General features: G+C 38.5%; 1 protein-coding gene across 1 annotated transcript in view; it reads right to left on the bottom strand.

Moving 5' to 3' along the window:
- trdn (triadin) overlaps positions 1-24,496 on the bottom strand; it is a 38,946-nt gene that overhangs the window by 5,109 nt on the left and 9,341 nt on the right. Inside the window, exons 3-27 of the mRNA XM_030047845.1 lie at positions 24,398-24,451; positions 22,943-23,068; positions 19,699-20,102; positions 18,786-19,503; positions 17,938-18,072; positions 17,245-17,421; positions 17,101-17,163; positions 13,485-13,532; positions 12,478-12,519; positions 12,278-12,346; positions 10,676-10,711; positions 10,499-10,546; positions 9,556-9,609; positions 8,356-8,403; positions 6,436-6,672; positions 6,204-6,251; positions 6,056-6,094; positions 5,757-5,780; positions 5,434-5,475; positions 4,931-4,978; positions 4,782-4,829; positions 3,473-3,595; positions 2,757-2,792; positions 2,385-2,414; positions 552-602 (exon numbers count right to left, since the gene is read on the bottom strand). Of these exons, the coding sequence (XP_029903705.1) occupies positions 552-602; positions 2,385-2,414; positions 2,757-2,792; positions 3,473-3,595; positions 4,782-4,829; positions 4,931-4,978; positions 5,434-5,475; positions 5,757-5,780; positions 6,056-6,094; positions 6,204-6,251; positions 6,436-6,672; positions 8,356-8,403; positions 9,556-9,609; positions 10,499-10,546; positions 10,676-10,711; positions 12,278-12,346; positions 12,478-12,519; positions 13,485-13,532; positions 17,101-17,163; positions 17,245-17,421; positions 17,938-18,072; positions 18,786-19,503; positions 19,699-20,102; positions 22,943-23,068; positions 24,398-24,451 (2,748 nt within the window). The remainder of the gene's footprint in view (positions 1-551; positions 603-2,384; positions 2,415-2,756; positions 2,793-3,472; positions 3,596-4,781; positions 4,830-4,930; positions 4,979-5,433; positions 5,476-5,756; positions 5,781-6,055; positions 6,095-6,203; positions 6,252-6,435; positions 6,673-8,355; positions 8,404-9,555; positions 9,610-10,498; positions 10,547-10,675; positions 10,712-12,277; positions 12,347-12,477; positions 12,520-13,484; positions 13,533-17,100; positions 17,164-17,244; positions 17,422-17,937; positions 18,073-18,785; positions 19,504-19,698; positions 20,103-22,942; positions 23,069-24,397; positions 24,452-24,496) is intronic.

The following is a 24,496-nucleotide window of genomic DNA, read 5'->3' as shown; positions in this document are numbered from 1 at the left end:
ATAACTACAAGGACCCAAAAATACAACCCAAAAATGCAAGGTATTAAGATTAGATGTTTTTGGGTCCTATCTTTTTAGGTTAATATTACACAGCGAATTTAGAGTCTCATCTTAATCCTAGTCAAAAGTGATGCAGTTTGACACATCCAAATTTCTCCTGCCAAATATTGTTTCCTGCTCAGTAAGTGTTGGCAAGGTAATTATAGCTGAGAAATAATCAAGTGATTACTGTCATGATGCGTTTAAGCACTCTAACCTCATTCTCATCTATTAAAACACTGAATGATTACATCAGCATAACCTCAAAGATGAAAAAGAATCCATAAATGTTTCTTCTTTAATATCACTAATTAGACTTGCACGCACAAAAAAGAAAAAAAAAGTCAACATCCATCTGCTCCAGTGTTATATTCGTAAGTGAATTATATTCATAAGTGAAGGAACTGTGTTAATTAAAAATGTTATTACAAAGTACAAATACCAGTACAATGAAATACCTTTTTGTAAAAGACATTTTTTTTTTTTTTTTTTTTGTATTTGCTCTGACTTACTGGCTTTGGAAGGCTGAGATGCCTTAGCCCCATGTGTTGCTTTGGATTTGGCTGAAAATAAAAAAAAAGTAAATGAGAGTATGAGTAGAACAATGAGAAAAGAAGCCATTATTAATAGTGTTGACATCAGTAACAATGTTCAGTCATCTCTTAATTACTGTCTTTAATCAGCTTGTATAGGAAAGCCATTAAAGTGAGTCAACCACTGATAATGGCTCAAAGCATGTCCATAATGATTTTGAAAGCACACTAGAATAAATTATAAACCAGTTACTTTCTGTGTTAAACTAAATGTTCTATATGCCAAGAGAAGAAACGGCTCGAAAAGGCCTAAATGCCTCTGACTTTCCACTGCAGTTTTATTGACGGATCAGTCGCCTGAGCCTGCAGACATTAATGAAATTGATCCACTTTGTCTCTGCTGTATTGATCATTCTGCCAGCTCCCTCTTTGTCCTGCACACCTGCCAGCACTACGCTGACTTTCATCTGTGCTCATTTATCCAACATCCAGTATGAAACACTTGGTTATTGCTGCTGATGAGATTTAAAATAATCAGGTTTATATGCTTTTCCAAGAAAGAAACTGGACACAAGGGAAAATAAAAACAGTAACAAAAAGAAACTTGACATAGGGTTTATGGGATTTGTGGGTTTATTAACTGAGAGGCTCACTGGTGATCCTGTCTCTAACATTTGTAAGTGATCTTTCTTTCTTTTCCTTTGAGATTATATGACTTATAATGTACTCCCAACGACGCTATGGTGACAGTACCAGAAAGATAAAGAGAAACAGGAGAGCCTGGGCACGAAAAAGCAATAAAAACTGAACATGCTGGTTTGCAAGCTTCCCACACAACCAGTGAGGCTGCAGATGAGCAAGAGCTGGCAGAGCTGAACTTTGCAAACTAATGAACACTCGTGAGCCTCTGAGGATAACAAAGGTGCTTTGACTGGCTGGGGATCAACCAGTTGCAAAGTTGTGTAGTGAGGAACAAAACTGTAACAAAGGCCAGTAAATAAAGAGCAGAGAGTGAGTAATGGTGAAGACGCACTAATGTTTTTGGTTATGTAAAGAAGAGCAAAAACTACCTAGAATATAGGGCAAGGAGCGTAAATGTGTGACTTTACAGGGTCACCGAACCCTCCGAAGAATGACATGACAGGATTTCTATCCAACTTCATGAACACATCTCGAAAGCTGGCGGGATGTTTTAAGGAGTTGTGCAGCGCCTCGACAAATGCCATCTGCACAGGCCTGACAGCCATCGGGCATCCAGCAAACATCCTGATTCACCAAGACGGGTGGGAGCAACTTATTACATTTACTCCGATCACCAGGTTGTTTTTCTGTAAGTCATTAAATTTACTTTTACTTGCATATTGACTTAACTCCACACTAAGACACATTTTTGTGCTGTAAACTGAATGGCATTACTCGTAAAGTATCATATCATCATATTTAACAATTTCAAAACAACAACAACTCAAGAGCTTTTGCTATGAGATCTACTTTTTACTCTTAAGAATTTTTACCGAAAAAATAAAAATTTCAGCAAGGTAGTAGTCTCCTTTCTACTCTGCTTTTCTCACTGCAAGCATGTTTTAATTTTGCAATACCAAAGCATATTTGATCTAGCAATAAACCTTTGTAAATCACTGGTCATCCACATGCAAAATAAGAAAACTCCTATTCAATTGTGTCAACAAATACAGATAATAAAACCACAAGGTATGTTAAAATGTATGTTCAGATTGCATGTTGCATGTCTGGATTTGGTGAAGGGTGTTGGGACTCAGCCACTGTCATATGTCTTAGTGCATAAATCCGTACCTTCTTTTTTCACCTGTTTGGCGCTTTCTGCTTCACGTGCAAACAAAAGACAAGGGACAATATGAGCAAATCAGTTGGATAGTCACATAAAATGCTGTGCAAACTACAAGCCACTAAACTCTTAAAGTCTGTGTATCTCCTGCAGAACTGGAAAAGAGAAATCTAGTCGATGTGTGGACAATCAACAAGCTGTGCGGCAAAATAAACAAGTGCAAAACTGGAAAAGGTGTTCATTCCAGAGTTTCAAAGCTTCTCTACTATTTTTTATTTATTTTGTATTGTGTTTGGGAAAAGGTCTGTGTCATAACTTTTGCAGTTTGGTCCATATAAATTTAATCCTCATATGTGCAGTACATAAAAATGCATACTCACCTGTCTTTCCCACTGCTGATTTCGACCTTGTTTTGGCTGAGAAGAGAAAACAATCTTATTAAGATAACTTGCACTTTGTATTTAATTCAAAATAAATGAATGGGTTTCTATAGAGTAATGCTGCATTCAGATGGAATCAGGGAGAAAGTGAACATCAGCTGGAAATACAGCATGGAAAAAACAACAACCTGGCTGAGGGAAAGGCAGGACGGCAAGGAAAGCCACACTGCAGATGCTCGTCACATTATTCTGGGTGTTGTTGCACCTGGATTATCAGATTGTAATTGTCCAAAATACATCATGTTTTGTGTTTTTGTGATGTGCTAAGTAACATCCGGTTGTTAATTCTGTTACAGAGGAGAGCAAAAAATTAAAACATTTTATGTGCCATTTGCTGTTGCTGGCATAATCTCTATGTCTCATCAGATTTTACCATCCTAATCTCATAATAAAGACTTCCAGTTTGCTGTCTACCTGATTCCACCTGCATGCAGCATTCAGTCTAATGCACATGATGCATATTGTTGATAATGACCATCAACATGTGATGCAATTAAATGATGTGATGTTTGGGCTATATGGTGAGATTCTTAAAGGCTGTATCCGTGTTCTTTTTGTTCTCGGCTGAAGCTGAAACAGTGTCAGTGGTTTGGAAATCATTTTGGGTGTTGCACTAAAAGAGCTCATGCATTCAATGCATTTCTCCCAGGATTTACCTGTGTCAGTGGGAGACCTGGAAGGCTTCTCCTCTTTGGCTGGGGAGGTTACCGTGACGTTTCCTCTCCTCAAAGATACTGCTCTCGCCCTCAGTCTAATGGGCTCCGGTTCAGGCTTTGCAACTGGAGAATGAAGTATATGTTTTGTTTTCATTCATTTATTTTCTTCTGCATATCTAGGTCAGGGTAGTGATTGCGATAGGGCAACATCTTTTTCTCTACCAATTTCCTCCAGCACCTCTGAGGGAATACCCAGGCCCTCCAAAGAATGACATGAGTCACTCTGTCTCCACCCTCCCAGGTATGCAGGTTGCTGTAATTCCTTCAGCAACAAACCTCCAAAGGAAGCCATCCATACAAGGTGCTTTACCAGGTGCCTGAGCCTCTCAATATGAAGGAGCAATGGCTTGAGTCAGAGCGCCTCTCAAGTAGCTGAGGTTTTCTGCCTGTTACCTTGCAGAGAAACCTCATTTCAGCCACTTCTACCCAGCAATAAATTCTTCTTTTGCTGTTAGTTGCATACCCACAATCAACTGAGAATTTTCCCCTCCATAAGTCGTAGTCGCACTGAAGCACCTCTCTCATCCACTGTGTCAAATGCAGACTACGTAAGCATCGGAGCTGCCAAGCCACCAGGCACTTTCCTGCGAGAAGCACACCCAGGACTGATAGGATTGGACCCCGGCTTCCTGATCCAGCCAAGTTTTTATTTAGTTGTCCTTCAGAGCACTGAAAATGGCTTTTGGTCCTGCTGCAGGATGGTGTCGGCCAACTTGATTTTTTTGTTACTGCACAGTGCAATATGGTAAAAAGTTTTAAAAAGTCATTTGAAAATTCCAAAGCAATTATTTTACCACCAAGTACTGACAAACACGACCATCATGCATGATAGCTGTGTATAATTCTCTATGTTACAAGCTGTCCAAATCTGGTGTACTAACATCTCAGACATGTGCAGGATTTGTTGCAAATTAGCCAAGTGGGGGCTCCACATTTGTTTGGGCCCCTTAATCACTGCTTGTCGTTTCTTCACGGATCACTTCTTACCATTTGAAACAAAAGTGTTTGATAAAATGAGAAGTGAACTTTTCCTTTAGTTTATTTCATGTGAAACAAATACTTACAGGACTTTTAAGACTTCCAAGTGACTCTTGAGCAGAAATTTGGCTTAAACATGTAAGTGAAGTAACTACAAGAGAACTGTGGGGTGCAAATCATCATTAAATGAAATAAACTGAGTGAAATCTGCCAACTGAGCTAAGTAATTTGCAGGGTATTCATACAGATTTGCATGTGTACAGAGTTTTACCTTTCTTTGCTGCAGATGCCTTGACTTTGCCTTTGACAGCAGGTGGTTCTATGAAGAGCAAAAATTAATTTGTTTTTAATCATCTTTCATGGCACTGATATGAATAATTGACCTTATGCAAATGAAAGAGCATTAATGTACATAACTACCTGTCTTTGCAGAGGCTGTTTTCTTCTTCTGCTGCACAGCTGCCGGCTCTAACATTATGAGAAAAGATTCATAATTAGAGACAATAGGTAATCTGTTTTGTAATGTTTATTAATTATCTGGTCACATGCAAAGAGGAGTTTGTTTGCTAGTTTATCTATTATAGTATGTATAAACTATTAAATTCCTCCTGTACAGTTACTGTAGCCTGCAGTAACTCAGTAGTCCTCAATTCTGGTGCTGAGGACCCAGAGCCCCTCTGCTTTTTATTCTGTCTGTCTACTCAAGGACTGTCTTACACCTGGGATTTAAGGTGAATAAGCATAATTACTGATACGACAGAAAACCAGCAGGGCTGTGGCATTTGAGAACCGCTGCAACAAATATTGCAACAAACTAGTGTCACACAGACTGTGCACACATGTTTTGCATCTTCATGTTCAGTCCTGTCATAGAGTAATGTAATAAATCTCTGAAGAAGTTGTTTTTCTGTTTTACACCTTACCTTTCTTAGGAGTTATGCTTTTCTCTTTTGTTGCTGCTGGCTCTGTAACAACAAATGATGTGTTCAAATACAATGAGGAGAAGCCAAAATGGTCACAGAGGTAGCTATTCACCTTTATTTGCAGTGCAGCACATGTAGAATGGGTGAATTGTATGTAATGCAGCTATATAATGCATACCATGCTCAAGTGTGTAACTCTGTCTGCAGATTTTACAGTCATGCACTGGTCAAATTGCTATTTGTATTATTTGTACTGATGTAATGTATGTCAATGAGAACATTACACTTCACCACCAAACTGCCATGAGTTAAACATAAATTACCTGCTTTCTTTGTCGTCTGTTTATCTGCGGGGGTGAAATGAACATGAAGAGCTAATTTAAATAATGAATGTTTTGTGCTGTCAGCGATGCTCTGCATGTGTGGGCTCTACTCAGATTCAATTAAAAACATGCATAGCAAAATTAATTGGTAAACAGTGTAGCTGCCTTTTGTCACATGGAATATTTCAGTTTGCTTTTCTCTTTTGAAACATCTGCTGCTGCGCTGGGAATCTGTCGGATCATTTGATGTTTCATGAAGCTTTCTTGAAAATGTATTACTTGCAATAACTAAACCATACCTTTCTTTGCAGGAGCAACCTTGGTTTTCTCCTTTGCAGCTAGAAAATCCCCATACAACATTTATTAGGTCACTTCATGAATTATTACTGTAATTAATGATGTATATTATTGTTATTATTATTTTAATATTACACAGTTTACACATACCTTTCTTTGAAGTAACAACCTTCAGATTTTCTTCAAGAGAATCTGGCTCTTTAATGAAAAAAGAAGAGGCGTGTAATGAATACAAAGTTGATTTTCATGGCTGATATATTTCTCTGCATAACAATAATATCATGCATAACAACATAATAGCATGCAGTAAGATATCTGTGGTTGCACTGCAAGTCACCAAAAAAAGTTTAAGGAAAAAAAAAATCAATCAAATGTGTTTTACCTTGTGCTGTCGCCTGAGGCTGAGGTGTAGGAGCTGGAATTGGGACGTCAGGCTGGACAGCAGGAGCTGGAGTCGGAGCAGTGGGCTGTACGGGCTGCACTGGTTGTGCTGGTTCTGGTGGTGACTGCACCAGCGGCTGCACTTGCTGCTGATAGGGTTGATATTGTGGATAGAGCGGCTGCATTGGTGGAGCACCAGGATGGATCGGGTGTGCAGTTAGAACAGGGGCTGATGGAGCTAAAAACAATGCAAAAAATGTATTTCACTATACAAGCAGAATAGATAGGAGACCTGGGAAAAATGCACAGTAAAATTGCTCTTAAAGACCCCATGACATGGACTCTTACTTTCTTGATTTTATGTATTTCGTGTTGAGACAGGACGTTTAGGACATAGTGCAAGGAAGGCTTATTCACAAGTGCAAACCAACAGGACATCAGTTTGGGAAGAGAAACACAATTTTGATGTGAATGAGAGAGCATTGTTGGCTGAAATTTTAATTCACACCCACTAGTGCAGGATAACATCTCTATTTATGATCCTCTGTTATACAGGATGTAGAAGTCACGTGTGGTCATTTCATGGCGACTTTAAAAACATATCAAAAAGGAAAATGTAGCTTGTTTGTTGTTACACTGCAGCATAATATTAATCCATGATGTATTCCAGCAGTTATTCTGTGATAGAGGGCTGTAATTTTTCGTTTAATTTTGTGACTCCACAGGAGTTTGGCAGTCAAGAGTCATGCCTCTGCCTGGTGGCTTTCTCCCTGCGTGATTGCTGAATTTTAATGCACATCAAAATGTGATGCTTATTGTTGGTGTTTCAAATAGCTTTAAAAAAGTTCTGCAATCAAACTTCATTGGAGCTGCACTTGAAAGACTGTATCTGAACATGACTTTGCATCATATGCATTTTACCCATGTAAATAACAAAGACATCACTAAATGACAAAACTGATCCAGAATGCAAGGTACATCATTTTGTCCTATATGTTAAGTTAATTTAACATTTCTTTTGCATGATGCTCTCATTTCTCAGTCTTTTTACAATCTAAAATATGGAACATTATTGAATCAATATGAATCAAAATATGCAATCAAAAATGACAGCTGAACCTTGATAAACACATGCTGTATATTCATCAAAATACCAGCTGACAAGACAAAGATGACATTAAGCAACAGAGGGCAAGAGTAAGGAGAAGTGAAGGGAGCGGACAGTTGACATTGGAGCAATATTTCAGACGTGAAGGAAAGAATACATTACAAAAAAAATGACATACAGAAAAAAAAAAACATAAAGGAAAGAAAAGTAGAGCCTTACTAATCAAAACCCCCTTCTAAATGTAAAGGTCAACCACGTTAAAATATTAAGTGTGCTCTAAAAACAACGATCGATTTAGATTGCAGCAGGAATAAAAAGGGGGTGGGGGGTTTGGATTAAATGAGGTTCTGTGGTGAGGACACGAACATTATCTCCCTAGTGTGATAAAATAAAATATTAAGTGTTGACACATGCATGAGTAGGGCTGAACACTATATCCATATGTTTTATAACGCAATAGGAGAAAATGCATTATATACTGGGACTATATATCTGAAAAACGTGTTTGTTACAGCAAGATGTGAATTTTGATGAATTCATCTTCAACTGTATGAAATCGATAAATGCTTCATTTTACAAAAATGATAAGCTGTGTAGAGTTACTGGGCTGGGTGTTTAGATTTCTAGCTTTAAGTACTCATTTTCCAGCTTCCCATGACATTGCAATAATTTTTAGATTATCAAAACATTGTCCATACTGTGCAGCCCCACGCAACTGCAGAGAACATTTCCAAGGTTAACATCAACACAGCAACACACATGTTAATATCAGCATCATTATTACCCCACGTATATGACAACAGTGCCAAATACCTGACATGGTTGGAGGTGGGTATGGATTGTCTGTGACTATGTGATGAACTGGAAGATAAATGGTTAATGTAACATTTCAACAGGTTTCGACAACAGCGTATTTTCAGCAGGGCGTCATCTGCAAACGTCAGATACTCAGGATCAGTGTCTGACAGGACATGAGCGCCAGGTTGTTGTTTAAGTCATTGCTAATGTAAATTTAGCAATAGCTGGGTTTCCATCCACATATTTTTATGCGAATTTTGAATTTGCAAAAGAAGACTGAGAAAATGTGACATAAAGGCTGATGGAAACATATTATATTATTCACAATAATGACGATGTAGCTGGCGTTTTTGTCATGTGTTTCCGCTCCATCAAACAATCATAAGACTATGCTGCTCTGTAAAATATGTCTGGCCCAGCAGATCTGCTTTGGACAACCATGTAGTGCCATGATTCCCCCTGCCAAAGAATACCTCACTTCCCCGATTAATGCCTATTTATTAAATTAATCATAGAACTAATCAAAGTACCACAATATTTGCTCTGGTAATACTTACTGACCTCAGCTTTGTAACACCAGCATCATTTGCTGAGTTGCAATGATTGTGTGTGTGGTGTAGCAGAAAAGGAGGCATTCTGTGTCTACAGCATGACACGGCACTATCAAACAATTATTTTCATCATCAATTAACCTGCCAGTCATTTTCTTGATTAATCAATTAGCTGTTTGGTCCATAAAATGTCAGAAAAGGGTGAAAATTGTTGAGTTCAACCAACAGTCCACAACCTAGAGATATTTAGTTTACTGTCATAGAGGACTATAAAAAACAGAAAATATTTACATTTGAGAAGCTGAAATCAGAGAATTTGGATTTTTTCTTCTTAAAAATGACTCAAGACGATGAATCGATTATCAAAACAGCTGGTGTTTTATTTAATAAGAGGCAACTAATCATTTATTGGACTAATCATTGCAGCTGGTATATGCTGGATGGCGTCTCATTGCAATGGCAGCCAAATAATCACTATTCCCCTGGCACAGAGCTTATTCAGTCTCCCCACTGTCTGTTCGCCTTTTGATTATATAGAATTGAAGTGCCTCTTTTAGGGTCATTCGCATATATGTAGTTGATGGAAACCCGCATTAATTCACATTTTCTTTGCATAAAATATGCAATATGCATTTTGGATGGCATCATGTCATTTGGTACTTACCATACCAGCCAGGGGGGGACGGGCAATAGACTGGCGCAGGCCGACAAGGTCCAACTACAACAGGAAACCCACAGTATACGTTAGTCATGTTCGGCTGCAGCACATTAACATGCTAATAAGATGAGTCTGCTCGGTGCCAAGCGATTTGTGTTCTTGGTAATAAGACAAATCGAGCAGTCGTCTCCACAGCTTTTCACTGAGGAGACACATTTTCAGTCGTCACCAAGCAGCAGTCCCCTCTGAGAAGGGCTTTTCTGCAGAATCACAGTCTTTTAAAGCAAGGTGGTATGCATTCATGAAATGGAGAAAGACTACTGTCATCATTCATTCATTTATTCATTCCTTTACCCCATATTGATTTCCTTCCCATCAAGACATAGACATTTCCACCACATTGAAAATGTCTAAATTGTTAGTTTGTTTGTGCATTTTCTTGTAATAATTGTGACTTTAGAATTAGAAAATTTTAAATGTGTTCCCACACTTGTGACATTATATATTAGACATTCATTCTGGCTCTTTTCTTCCCTCATATTTTGGGCTTTCAGATCTCAAAATCCTGATTTTTTTTTTTTTTTTTTTTTTTTTTTTTTTTTTTTTTTATAGCCTGTAAGTCATGCATGTTCTTACTGTACTCTACTCTCTCTCTCTCTCTCTCTCTCTCTCTCTCTCTCTCTCTCTCTCTCAACATATCAATTGCATGTTTAACTGAATGCATACAATATGACTTTTGCTGATGTGGGTAAGTAGATATCGCTTGAAAAAATGTGACATTTCTGAGTTATAATGTCACAATTGCAAATAAATCAGCACATACATACCTACAGACATATAAAAAGCATTTTTTTTTTAAGGTGATCTAATATTTGTTAGGCTTCTATGTATTAAATGCTGCAAATAATATTTCAGAAACACTTCAGACTGAAGATGAAAGATACTGCACCCTCTTGTCCAGACGCTGGGATCTCTGCTTTCTTCAGAGACTGTGTCTCTGTCAAAGAAAAATGACCAACTTTAAAGAAAACAACAAAAATAAGAGGCTTTTCTGGTTTATAACTGCTCCATCATATCATAAAACACACATCAATGAAATTTATTTGTGGCAGAAGGAAACAAATACCTTTCTTAGAGGACTTGGCCTTCTCTTCTTTCTTGGCTTTTAAGAGGATATAGAGAGAGGTTAGACATCCGCTGTAATTTCCTTTTACCCTTTTATTTTATGTGTTCTCAAAATTGCACCTAAGCTTTTGTTGCAGTTTTTCATTATGAACATTTATTAATTTTCTTTATCTTTTCAAACCATGTGGTGTGTACTTTGTCGTTTTTTACAGCAAAATAAGAAGCTATGAAACTGTTCCAAAAACAGAAAAACAAATTAACAACATGATTGCTTTTTCCTTTGCTATGCAAGCTTTTTATTTATTTATTTATTTATTTTTATTGTGAAACAGAATGACAGCTTTGGTAGCAGCTTTGCAGATGAATATCTTGTCAATTTCAAAGAGAGAGCAGGAAACACCTGCTTTACAATTCAAAATAAAAGTCTGCTGTGGTGGCAATGTTAAAAGTTGAACTTTTGTATTCAAACTTTTTTGACAAATAACTCATCCAACATATCATTCTGCATTTTGAATAGCCAATGTTCAAGAAAAAAAAAAATATTGACTGATTGCACATAATGTCCTTTTCTCTCTTGCTGGCAAATGCATCCATTTGCTCCCATTTGAACGACTGGTCAGATCCATCCGGCTACACAGCCTGCAATTCTTGAGTAAATTCAAACACAGATCCATTTTAATCAGCTAATGAAGTGGGTATCCTTAATTTTTGGATGGATTTGTGATGATCAGTAAAGTAGGAAAATGACAGGCTAACTTGAAGCTTTCAAACCTTAGGGAAAGAAACTGCTCACATGGTTCAAGGACGTGGTTACAGCAGACCAAAACCTTTTCTAGAAAGTGATTTCAAGGGACTGACACAGCTAATTTTTCACTGTTTACAAAAAAAAAAAAAAAGAAAAGAAAAGAAGAATAAGTGAAAGCAATCAAGTAATGAAATTGCTTTTCTATATTACTGGCCCACAAAAAAAAAAAAAAAAAATTAATCAATAATCTTTGTTTCACTGAAAAATGACTGATCCCAGAGCATGCACATATTCAGTCTTTATTTCCATGTCATTTCGCTGGGCATTTGTATATTTATATGTGTTACTAAGGCTTGCTCCACCTCAGAATGTGCTGCTTTTTGTGTGAAGATACAGAAATATTATACCTTCAGTTTTTATACAGTAGTTATAATATTAACTATTGTTTTTTAAATGCTGTCTATTGTTATAACATCAATAAATCATTAACATACTAACGCAACATGGTTTAATGGAAATGTAGTTTTAGTTTTGAGAAACGCTACCAATGCCAATGGCTTGAGATAGAGGCTACCAATCGTCTCCATCATGCCGCCATGACCCTAATTACACCAACGTGTCACAATTAATTTGATAATAATACCCTGATGTTTAACATAGCACCTTTCATCTGATGGCCACTGACAGTATGTAAATTATTCCACTGCTCAATTAAATCCCAATCAAATTCATGCATATATTATATTAGATACAGTATAAGGATTTTTGTGTGGTAACATTTAATCAGAAATCAAACGGCACCAGCTCTGAGAAGGCTGCACACACACACACACACACACACACACACACACACACTACCTCTGAGAAGGCCAGGAGCTCGCCGGACTCTCCTCACCCTCTCCACCACACCCACGACTCTGGGAAGAGCTGTTCAAAACACATACATGTCATTTATTAGACCACAGTATGCACAGGTATTACTGATTTACTTAATTTCTTATTCATTTTCTCAAAACCAGATATGCGTATGGCACTGACATGTTAGGATTCATTGTTACCTTTCCGTTTTGGCTTCTCCTCTGTCTTTGCAGCCTCACGCTCTTTAACACAGTGCACAAAAGGATTTAATGAGCTATTTTCCATTAGAGACATTAATTGTGCAGACAAGGGTCTCATTCACGAGAAGTGAGCAGAACAAATTTGTGTGTAAACTGTTCGCAGAAGCAAATTTCCATGCATTTAATTTATCCTCAACATTTTAGCAGCTCACAACTTTTCACAGGGATTCATTAAATTTACACCTGCTCAAGACTGCTCATGTGTAAAATTTTAAATGCTGCTAAATACTGCTTGTCATTATTATAAATTACATTTCAGTTCACACTGTGCTGTTATATTCAAAATTCAAAAGATGCAGAGGTCTTTGAAAAATCCAATTAAAACATTGCAAAATGTGAAATTAATCACAACTTTTGCTAAATTAGTTGGCAGTTAACAGGTTAAAGCTGTAGCCTAGAAGCCTAGATTAGATTTATTAATAAAGGTGAACATTCATTTTAACAGGCCTAATAAATGTACATGTAGGCTAGGTATAAATATATAAAAAATAAATAATACTACATTTACTGCGTCAGATGCCTCCTTCCAATCTTTGCCAGTTCCAGCACATCACTGACACTACAAAATACCTTTTCTTTTCTTTTCTTTTGAACTTCAGGTAAAATTACCCCACTTTCAGCATCTGAGGTTCCTCTTTATTTCCTTCTTTGTCTGGGGACATTTTCGCAGGTCCATATCGATCACCACCATATAATAGTGGCTGCTCATTCATGGACATGGATTTGGTAGCTTACTGATGATAATGTGAGCATACTACCCATTCATGACTGGAATTCATAAAGGTGCACATGTGGACACCATCGAATCTGACTTACATGCAGTACACATAGACATTGTGTAAGATTTCCAGGAAAAACAATTCCATAGAAACTAAAGTTGTGTGCAACAACCTGGGATGATTCTTTTATTCCTCATATTGTTATCAAACTGAAATGATTGCCATTACCTTTTCTCCTTATTTTCTCAGCTGAAGCCTTCTTAGGAGCATCTGCCTCTGAGGACACAGACAGGGGTTCATCAGATCATGTCTTTCCACAGCGTCTGAATGTTGCAGGTGCATGCGTTTCAAGTTGAAAACTTTCAGACAGGCATGTTCATGGCATAGCGGTGTCTTGGAAACAGTATGAGAGCCACAGTCTTGTGCTAAGAGAAATATTCATTTAGCCTTTGAAGCAGTGAAGCAAAGAAGCCAGTGATGAACCCTCAAACAAACATTCAATCTTTTGCTCTCTACTTAAGCTTGAGCGCTGCCCTTGACTGAGATTCCAAAGATTCATAAATGCTCAGTAAAAGCTTGGAAGATTGAATCGGTTCATCAGTGCTTTACACTCTGCTGGTTTGATACATATACATGGAAAAAAAAAAAAAAGATTTCATATTTACTGTATCAGTGGCCACTGTGAAAATATTTTTAGTCTAGGAGAAAGCTTAATCCATGTTTGGGCAGTGTGTAAATCACACTGCTGTAAAATCACTACCAGAATTATTTAAATATTCCCAGCAATATAGCCATTAGTAATTACAGCTCCTCAAACATTCACGTTCATTTCATCTTAAAACACATACTCTTTTTCCCAGGCGTGGTCTGTTTTGCTGTGGAACAGGGTGTGGTAGCGTATCAGTTCAATGAGCGGTCACATATTGGAGTGATAAATAATCAATAAGTGCATTCAAAGGTGACAACAGAATTCCAGTCATTCAATTCATCCTCATTCCATGTGGATTACCTTTACTGTGCTCCTTCTTGGCATGCTCTGTAAAGTTAATTCATTGCAAGTTATGCAAGTGGAAATTTGTACTGTATATGTACAACTTCAAGTCATGCAACACTAAAAAAATAGGCATATCTTGCACATGAAATGCAACACTCTTCCATGAACATATATAGTTTGAAGTGCAGATTCATTAAATGTTTGCTCTGGAAAGTGCACGCTATGCCAGCACAATGGCATTATTACAAAGCCGTGCTATTCATTAAGTGTGTGCACTAATCAGAAAGCTGCCCAGTAGCGCCTAGCAGAAAAAAATAAAGCTTCAAATGACATGTAAATCTCAGTATTTTGCCCACAGACTGTTATTTGTAGATGCGGCTGTGTAAATCATGCCAAATGATTGTTCCCACTTCACTCATGCTGGCAGCTCCATCTCCCTCACATTATTGTCACAAACATAAGCCACAAAGACTTCACATTTGTAGAGCTTATTGATTAAAAATGCCTGCTATCCCTGCTGCAAGACACAGCATTGTCAGCAAATATAAAACAGCAAGGGACGGAGTATTTTCATCCCAGAATTTCAGATCATATCGGAGAACTCTGCAATTACGAAGGGCCTTTAGGGTCCGAGGGAGCCAGTCCTGCTGGATTAGTCTTACAGCTGAAGCAATGTGTGCGTGCAATTGGTGATTAAGGGCTATTTGCTTCTGTAGTGCTTTCTTCAAGGGCTTCTATCACAACTTTTTGGTGAAAAAGATGAATATTCTGCGCTTTCAGCTGAGGCAACAAAACTGCCTGCAAAAACTGCCCTGAATATCTTGTAGTGATTCTGCTGGTAAGTAAATGGTAACCAGCTTATTAAAAGTAAATGTCAGCATTATGCCCATTCTAGCAGGCATAACACAGAGGGAGCAAACTTCTTTTGAGTGGGTCTTTTCCTATTGTGAATGATGGAAGTCCAACTTTGCAAAAAATTTCCAAACCTAGTATTCAACCACTAACAACCTCTGACCTGGAAATTGATCCTCCTACCACCGTGTGATAATTAGATTACATTTACTGTGCAGAGCCAGATAATTGAGTTTTGGCTTAAATTTATGGTGCAATACCCATCAGCACAACAGTGAGTATATTAAGTAGGTAGTCTTACTCTGACTGAGTAACTCTTCTGAGGGTTCATAGCTTCAATCCCAGCTATTCAGAGGCAATTTTCTGTCTCTGAGGTGTCCTCTGGTTGAAAAGCAAGGCTCTTATCAGTGGCAGCAAGTGCTTTACTGTGTGTATGAGGATTGTTATTTTGTTCACATACTGGCGTCTAGATAAGCTGCCTTGTTGTAAAAACTATGAAGCTGATAACAGCCACTGACACTGTACCTGAGGTGGGCATTATGAGACTTCATAAGCACATTATGAATGTTTTGATCACCCTGTAATCACTATCACACATGTTGCATCCTAACATGGTGCAAAATGCAATATACACAATGCAATCTGTCATAATTTGTCCACTCATGTATTGTGAGACCCTTGCTAGGCAGGAGGACCTAGAAACTTGAATGTCACAATCTGATTTACTGTCTTTCTTGAGAAATAATATAGCGGAGCCTCATAGTGGTGACAACTAAACATTGCTAGGGATGGTGCAGAACTAACCTACTAGAGCCTCCTAGTGGTGACATTAAATATTGCAAGGGATGGGGTCTGACAAGCACAGCCCTGGTTGCTCTATTTTCACTAGCTGCTGATTTCTTTTCAGGGCAGGAGTTTACCTCAGGCACTGACAGAGAAACACCACAGCCAGGTCACCAGTCCAACACAGGACTAACAGATAGACAGGCCCTCCCATTCATACCTACAATTTAGAGCATCTAGCCCAGCTAAAACCCATGAGAACACAGAGACAATGTCTAAACTGCAACCTGGACTGAGAACTAAACCCACATCCCTCTGGCTGTGAGGACACAATACTGACCACTGAAACACTGTGATTATAATGGATATTTGTTTCTGATTACTATGCAAACATGGGACATATTGCTTAAAATGTGCTTGCGATGTGCTTATGAGGCCTCAAAATACACATGATGCAATGCCTAAACCTTAACTACGCAGCAGATATTAACCTACCTTTCCTCACCATCTTGGCAGGTTTTGCTGTGACACAAGATCATACTGATCAGATTGACGGAAACTGATGATGGAAAAAAAAATCCAAACACCTGATATTATTCCGGTTCCGGCATGGCAGATTGGCCTCCTTTTCTACTTGATGCATGCCTGCATTTCTAGATTGGGTGTATCTATGATTAAACTGCATTACATTTACCTTACCCTTGAAATTAAGGATGTAATTAGTCTTATAACTCAAAATGTTCATAATTTATCTGCAATATTTCAATCAATCAAAACCAATAACTAAACAGTTGTTTGTCACTAATGTAACTGGCTTTCAAACACTCCACCAACACCCAGCAGCATTTTAAAATGCAAATGACAAAGCTGTGTTTATTATTATTCCAGTATTATGGTACCACATCTTGGCCAAAAAAAAAAAAAAAAAAAAAAAAATCTGTTGGGCCTCTGTGGACATGAGACTTTATTATTGGTGTCTATTACAGGCCACCTGTCAATGTTGTTGCAATTCCTGTTGGTTGCCCATAGAGGTCGATGAAAGTACAACAAAATACACCAAAGTCCATCCAGTGAGAGTGAAAGTGTGTGTGAGTGTGTAACTGTGTTGAGTTAGAACCACTACAGTCAAAACCAGTCTAAAACTGTATGTGGATCAGTTTGGCAGGCTAGATGATACTTACAGTATATAAACAACAATATGGCAGTGTCACCAACCTTTTTTGTCAACAGTCTCGGTAGAGGGCTCTTTGGCCTGAGCAGGATCCATACAGGTACACACTGAAATCACAAAGCATGAATATAAGTGCTCAAACAGTGTACAGCATGCACTTTTTTTTTTGCGATCCTCATGTCACTAACCTGTGGGTTCAGTGTGTGGCGCTCCCTCCTCAGGTTCTGCTACAGGCTTGATTACATCTACTCTTGCCTTCTCCTCGGCCTCCTCTTCCTCGTCTTCCTCCTCTTTCCTGATGTGAGTTTTGTCTTTGGTTTTCTGGAATGCAGCCAACGGTTCCACATCTTTCTCATCATCATCCTCTGCAGGAGCAACAGGCCGGCGTGTAACTGAGGGTAAAAGCAGCACTTGGTACTGGCGTATAATTTGTAGGATAACTGATTTTTCTCTTGAGGCACAATATAGGTCGTATGGAGAAATACACTGCCAGTTTGGTCTTAACTCAACTGATGTCACTGTGTAACAGTGACAGCAAACATGCATGTCAGATAAAGAAACATGTTTCCATGCATCCCCGAAGAACATGACATAAATGTATGACTGAGATTACAGCAGTTTTTAACATCTTGTTCTTTGTAAGGACTTTTTGCACTGTGCTGCCATCACTGTTTTCACTGTTGTCTCACTTGCTCTGCAAAGCAATGTAATATAATGTCATTAAAGACACTTCGATGGATAGATAGAGAGAGAGATAGATAGATAGATGTGTTAGGAAGTTTGTGGAACATAGCAGCCATGATGTTTGTATATGTGTGTGTGTGTGTGTGTGTGTGTGTGTGTGTGTGTGTGTGTGTGTGTAACGTATGTGTGATATTCACCAAAGGCCTCTTCTGTTTCGGTCGCTCCAGTCTGGTTATCATCATGTGCCTCTTCAGCGTCGTCCTCTTGCTCTTCACTGTCTGCCTCAGTCTGTACTGCCTCCTTGTGGACAGTTACTCCAAGTGCAGGAGTGGCTAGAAAGCCATATCAGCAGATAAGGATTACAACTCTTATTATAAAGGTGTTATTACATGGGTAATATCAATCTAATTACGATATATTAAAAGCAGTACATACAAATCTGCTGAGTCAGTGATCAGCAATATACTGACTGATGTTCTCTTTGTCTCATTGTCTTCTCTTCAGTCTGTATTGTTCCTCTGCATATTCTTGTTATTATTTTTCCACAAAAAAATATGTACACAATTCATCGCACAGTTCTCAAGATCACTGTTACTATTACTACTGCTGATATTAGAACTACAATACAGTTATTGTTTCAAAAATTTTCAAAAACACTTCAGTAGTCTGCTTATTCAACATCAAACACAAATTTTCTACTACTACTCAATATAAATGTAATTGTAAAATAATATAATTTGCCACACATAACACTTTGCCCACTCACCAAATTGCATTTGATGTATTTGTGTATTTGTGTAACTTTATTATCCCAACATTACTTTCTCTGTTCCATTTGAAAATATGAGTGTAACGTGACCCCAAAGGAAGGTGTGAAAGAAATATTAAAGATTATGGTGAAAGAGTTTAATGTGTAATGACAATAATCATCAATGCTGGACAATACCTGATAGCAAGAGGTCATCAGCATCATCATCTTCATCATGACCATCATCATCATCATCATCATCATCATCATCATCATCATCATCATCTGGAGTAGTGCTGGCAAAGGACTCTGATGTGATTTCCTCTTTATATTCATAGTCATCTTTGTCAAAGTCAACCAGTGATTCTTTCAGCTCCTTTTCATCGTCGTGATCGAAGCTGAAGTCAAGGGAGCTGGTATCAACATCTTCACCATCATCATCATCATCATCAATTGAGTCATAGGAGAAGTCAGTGCTGAACACAGTCTCTCCTACAGATTCTTCATCTGTCTTGGCAGAATCATCATCCTCGTCATCATCGTCGTCATCATCACCTAAGACTCCGCTGTCCTCGCTGTCAAAGAGATGAACCTTGAGTTCTTCCTCATCGTGCTTTTCATCATCATCATCATCCTCATCATCGTCGATGCCCTCCAAGTCATCAAGTTTGTAATGAGCGAAATCTTCATCTTTGTCAAGTTCAGCGTGGTCATCTTTAATGTCAACATCAGCTGGTGTGTCAAGGTCGAGGTCGAGGTCTTCAAGGTCAGCATCAGTCGTTTCATCTTCCTCATCATCAGCAAAGTGGTCAGAGGAGGCAACGGAGTCGTCATCGACTGATTTATCCAAAAGATCATCATCATCATCATCCTCAGTGTCAGCACCAACTTGGACATCTTCATCAAGGTGTTTGTAGTCATCATCATCTCCAACAACCCCAGCACGAAGAGGAGGAAGATCAATGATGAGGTCATCACTATCTGATGTTTTGACATCTTCAGTGAGTTTGTCCTCCTCCTCATCAACATCCTCATCATCAGAGAGAGGAGGAAGATCACGATCCAGGTCATCATCTGTGTCTTTAACCATGACATCGCTGTCAGATGTTCTCACATCCTCAGCTAATCTGTCGTCATCATCATCATCATCGTCATCAATGTCATCACTGTCCTCTTCCTCCTCACTGGAAAGAAGCGCAGACTCGCTGACATCTGTGGTGTCAATGATTGCATCATCGCTCACTTCATCATCTTCATCTTCATCTTCATCTTCATCATCTTTGTCAGCAGTTTTAGGTTTAGGTATGGCATCAAGCTCCTCCTCATCATCTTCTATGTCGTCCTCAGTGTCGATGGGCACATCAGACCCAGTATCAGAGGGCACAGAGGAGTCGTCTTCCTCATCTTCGTCATCCTCCTCAGAAGAAGGTTCTGGAGAAATATAATCATCATCCTCTTCATCTTCTTCATCTTTTGCTTCGTCTTCATCTTCAGCAGATTCCTCTTCATCTGTCTTGCTTTCGTCCTCATCATCACCTGCTTCCACCTCAGCTGCTTCCTCCTCTTCCTCATCCTCTCTTTCAGTGGAATCTCCTGCTTCCTCCTCCTCCTCCTCTGCCTCCTCATCCAGGCCTTCCTCCTCCTCCTCCTCCAGGCCTTCCTCCTCTTCCAGCCCTTCATCCCCCTCTTCTTCTTCTTCCTCCTCCTCCTTCTCCAGGCCTTCCTCCTCTTCTTCATACTCCTCCTCCTCATCATACTCCTCCTCCTCCAGTTCTTCCTCCTCTTCCTCATACTCCTCTTCATACTCTTCCTCCTCCTCCTCTTCTTCTCCCTCCGCCACATCAGCTTCGTCTTCATCTCCCTCTTCCTCCTCTGCTGCTTCCTCCTCTTCCTCCTCCTCCACAACTTCAATTGCTGGTGGTGTTTTCTTGGCTTGCATCTCTACAACTGTAACATGGACCATGTAAATAATACTGTATTTGTCAAATAAAGATTGTATTTGCACATGAAGTAACCATTACAGAATTGCAGTTGCATCACAAATCAACAATCAAACATCATAGAGATCCATTGGAGAACTGATAGTATGCAATTCATGTCTACATTACCAGGGCACAAAAAGAGAGATATCTGAATAACATTGCTGTGGTTTGAGTATAGGTCCCTTCAGTAACATAAGTAAAAGTGAATAACCATATCAGTTACCATATCTGGGTTATAGTAGGGCAAACATGAAAATGGAGCCCTCTGGATTTTTGTCTGAGATGAATCAGCCTAACCTATTTACTGTGTATAAAATATCATGATGCAGCTTAGCAGTAGAATCTGTAAAAAAAAAAAAAAAAAAAAAAAGTAGTTTCCCTAACCATGCTGTCTGAAATTGATCAAACTGTATGAAGTAGGATGATGCCAAACAAGAGATACAAACCTTTATTTCGGGATGGTAGAAATTCTCCTGGAGTATGGACAGAGAAATGGAATTAGCATTCAAGCAAAACAGCACAACAGAATGAATTTGATCAGGCATGCTATACTACAATATAAATACCTATACACGGTGCATTAACATGAAAAAAAATTAGTAGAACTTCAGTGGTTTAGCAGAAAGAGTTAGCAAGAAATGTTAGTGAGAAAAAAAAACATACGATATATTAATGCATTTTTCAAACTCAGTGCACAGAACGCTTGTGTTTGTAAATAAGGACACTTTTCTACAGTGTGCTAGTGCTGTAAATGGTCTTTGTTACCTCCATTAGTCACAGGGTTTGGGGACAAGATGGATCTGTGATTATCCATCTGAAGTTACTCACTATTTGGAGTTATAGTAATTATAAAGTACCTTTTTCTTTCTTCACCACCACCTCCTCCTCCTCCAACCATCCTGAATCTTTGAGATGGTTCATACGTCAGTAGAGTCCCGGACTAGGCTAACATTTAATCCAATCCCTCATCCACACACACTTAAGCTGTTTTCTGTGTTTCGGTAAACTAATTCTACCAAGCAGAACAAAGCATTCAGTGAACTAGGTAGGCAACATAAAGATGGCTGCCTCCCATGGCATCTTTCCAAACTTCAATATATGCAAAGCAAATGCATAGACCGCAATATGGCCTTAATTATGAACATCAAACACATGCAAGGGTGGAAATAATTTATTAATTTTGCACTTTAATATACTTTAATAATACTGTAACCTCACTGTTTCACTTTTTAATACCAATAACACTAGCCAGCTGGCTACAGTGTTAATGGATTCCATTTGTCTGGTTGCCTACTAAAATCTGATAAACTTGCTCACTTAGATGTCCAAAGGCAAAATCAATATCGTAATAAAGAACAAAGGAAGGAGGCTCCACCAGATCAGACAGTAACCCTGATGAAGGCTGTGATGTCAGCACATTGGTTGTTCTTAATGTTTTGCAGAGTGAAAAAAAGAATTTGTATTCCTAAGACAACTACAATGTGCCTTGGATTTACTGGAAAAAAAAACTTTTACAATTGCGAATAACACAGTTAATACAATGTAACAGGCATTCAAAGTGTCCAGTTATCAATATTCTAATGCTGTGGAGTGATGAGGATGGGCATTTTCATTTTGTAAATCACAGATCATATAATGATATGAATTGAAGATATTTGTTGAACTTCAACAAAGTCCAATTAATCTAAAAGCTGTATCAGCCTTTAAAGTGATAGTTCGGATTCTTGTACATATTTATACATATTTAAGCATGTTTGGTCCATTAAATTATTTCCTGTCGCAAGAAGAGGAGGAGGAGCTTCACCAAGAGTGTATTTCTCCAATAAGAATGAAGTAGATTTAGACCTGAAAACAACATGATTTTGAGCAGTGATACAAAGCTAAGAAAATGCTTTGAGGGCTACACAACATATTTTGTTTCGGTGTCACTTTGACCACTCTTTTCAGCCGGGCAAATGCCAAAATGGCAGAACTATTTTCTGCCGTAGCACTACCAGTGTGTCACTGCACTCCTGCTGAGGCTATTGTTCAGACCAGACCAGGATCAAATACCACTGCACAGGTAATAATCCAAACTATCACTTTAGACTTCATTGGACTTTGTCAAAGTTCAATATGTAAAAGGATATGTAAGTGATAATCTTTCCACCCTTGAAACATGTTCATGTAAGGAACAATGCATTTAATCTAACACACTGTGAACAAGAGGTTCAAACAGTTCAAAAACCTTTTCATCATGTAACCACTGCATCAAGAGGAAAGAAAGACAAAAAATGCAAGAGAAAATGCAAAAGTTATGCCAGAACAAACCTTTTTTTCTCACTGCGTATAGGTTTCCTAGAGAACAGGGAGGAGGGAATGAGTTAGTGTGATAATAACTCGATAATGATATTGATGCATTTTTAACTATATGAAGTTCTGTGTGTGTCTGATGAGTGTGTATGCATCCAGGCTGTGCGTGTGTCTGCGTACCTTCAGTGTCATCAGGAGCAATCAGGCTGGAAGCAAAGTTTGATATAAGGTCAAACAGGTTTGATGACTCCTCCACCGCGTGGTCCACCACCTTCATGGGATCTGAGCTGAACTTGCTGAGGCCTCCTGCAGGGAGAATCCACAAGAATGTGAGGACACATGCATAGCCTAAACACACACACACGCACGCACACGCACGCACACACACACACACACACACACACACACACACACACACACACACACACACACACACACTCATTCATTCATTTTCATTTATAATTGTAGGCTGTTGGTTGTTTACCTGAACACAGACTAAGCCAAATCCTAATGAATCCAACTTCAGTTTCAAGTTCCCAGTTGTCTTTATTTTCATATTTTTATTTTTATAGCCTCTGGTGTTCATTGGATTGGTCTGCATTCAGGAATGTTAAAAAAAAAAGCATTAACTTGATATCCTGGTGAAATTGGGGTGGGGCAGCAGGAGCCAAATTCCTACAGCTACAGTCTGGACTTAAGACAGACACAATTCATCGTTCCAGTATGTCACCATCACCCACCTTCCAATTTAACAGCTGCAAAAGGCATTTTGCATTTCATATTGCTGTGCATATTAGAAGCAAGATTTGAATCCCAGCGACAGGCTCAGAAATGTATGGAAACAAATGTGTAAGAGGAATAAAACTGCATATATTGGATTATTGCAGTCATGGTCTGATACAAATTGCCTTTACTCAATGCATTTTACAGATCTGATTAGACCTTTTAATTTCATATTAGATTTTTGCATGGCTGATTTAAAATCCCTCTACTATGCCAATATTTGCCAATATCCATGCCAATTGTTCTTGCATTGACTGCAATATTGTCAGCCCTGAATACTACCAGATTTACACAAAAGACACACACATCATAGAAATATGAAGCAGCTGAATGCATGAAAAAAAAAAGAGTATGGTAAAATAAATCAAGCTCAACCAAAGCAGTTCAGATATTCAAAACCATTTTTTTTTCTGTTTGAAACCAAAGTAAATTTTTGAAATGGTTTTCAAATACTTGAACATTTGAAGTCACAATTTCCATTTTCTCTTCTGCTTTACATATGACAATGCAGGTCACATAAAGGATGATATGAGAGTAACATGCCAGAGACATACACGTAAAAAATACCACCTCTACTCGATAAACTATAGACTACTCTTTACATTATGTTGCGGTATATAATGTTACTGCAGTGCAAACATACAATATCAAATATAAAGGTGCTACTCACAAAAACAAAACTACATTAAATTCTGCAAACATCTACAGATATGGGCGCAATGAGTTTCTAACATTAATAGCTAATATTAGCAGACCATGTCAGCTTATTAGTAGCTCATGTAAGCAACCCTGAAGAGAAGTATCATCTTCTTGTCATTAACAAGGAATTAGGAGCTGAGTAAGGTGCCTTGCCTCTACGCCCTGTTTCCTTTAAAGTTTTCCTGATGACAGGAGGCGAGCGGCCACCTGGTAGGATGAGAGGGACATACAATAAGCACAGTAGCAAAGCAA

The sequence above is a fragment of the Myripristis murdjan genome, chromosome 24 (genome assembly GCF_902150065.1).
Source record: "Myripristis murdjan chromosome 24, fMyrMur1.1, whole genome shotgun sequence".
NCBI lineage: Eukaryota > Metazoa > Chordata > Actinopteri > Holocentriformes > Holocentridae > Myripristis > Myripristis murdjan.
This window is presented reverse-complemented; position numbering and strand designations above follow the sequence as displayed.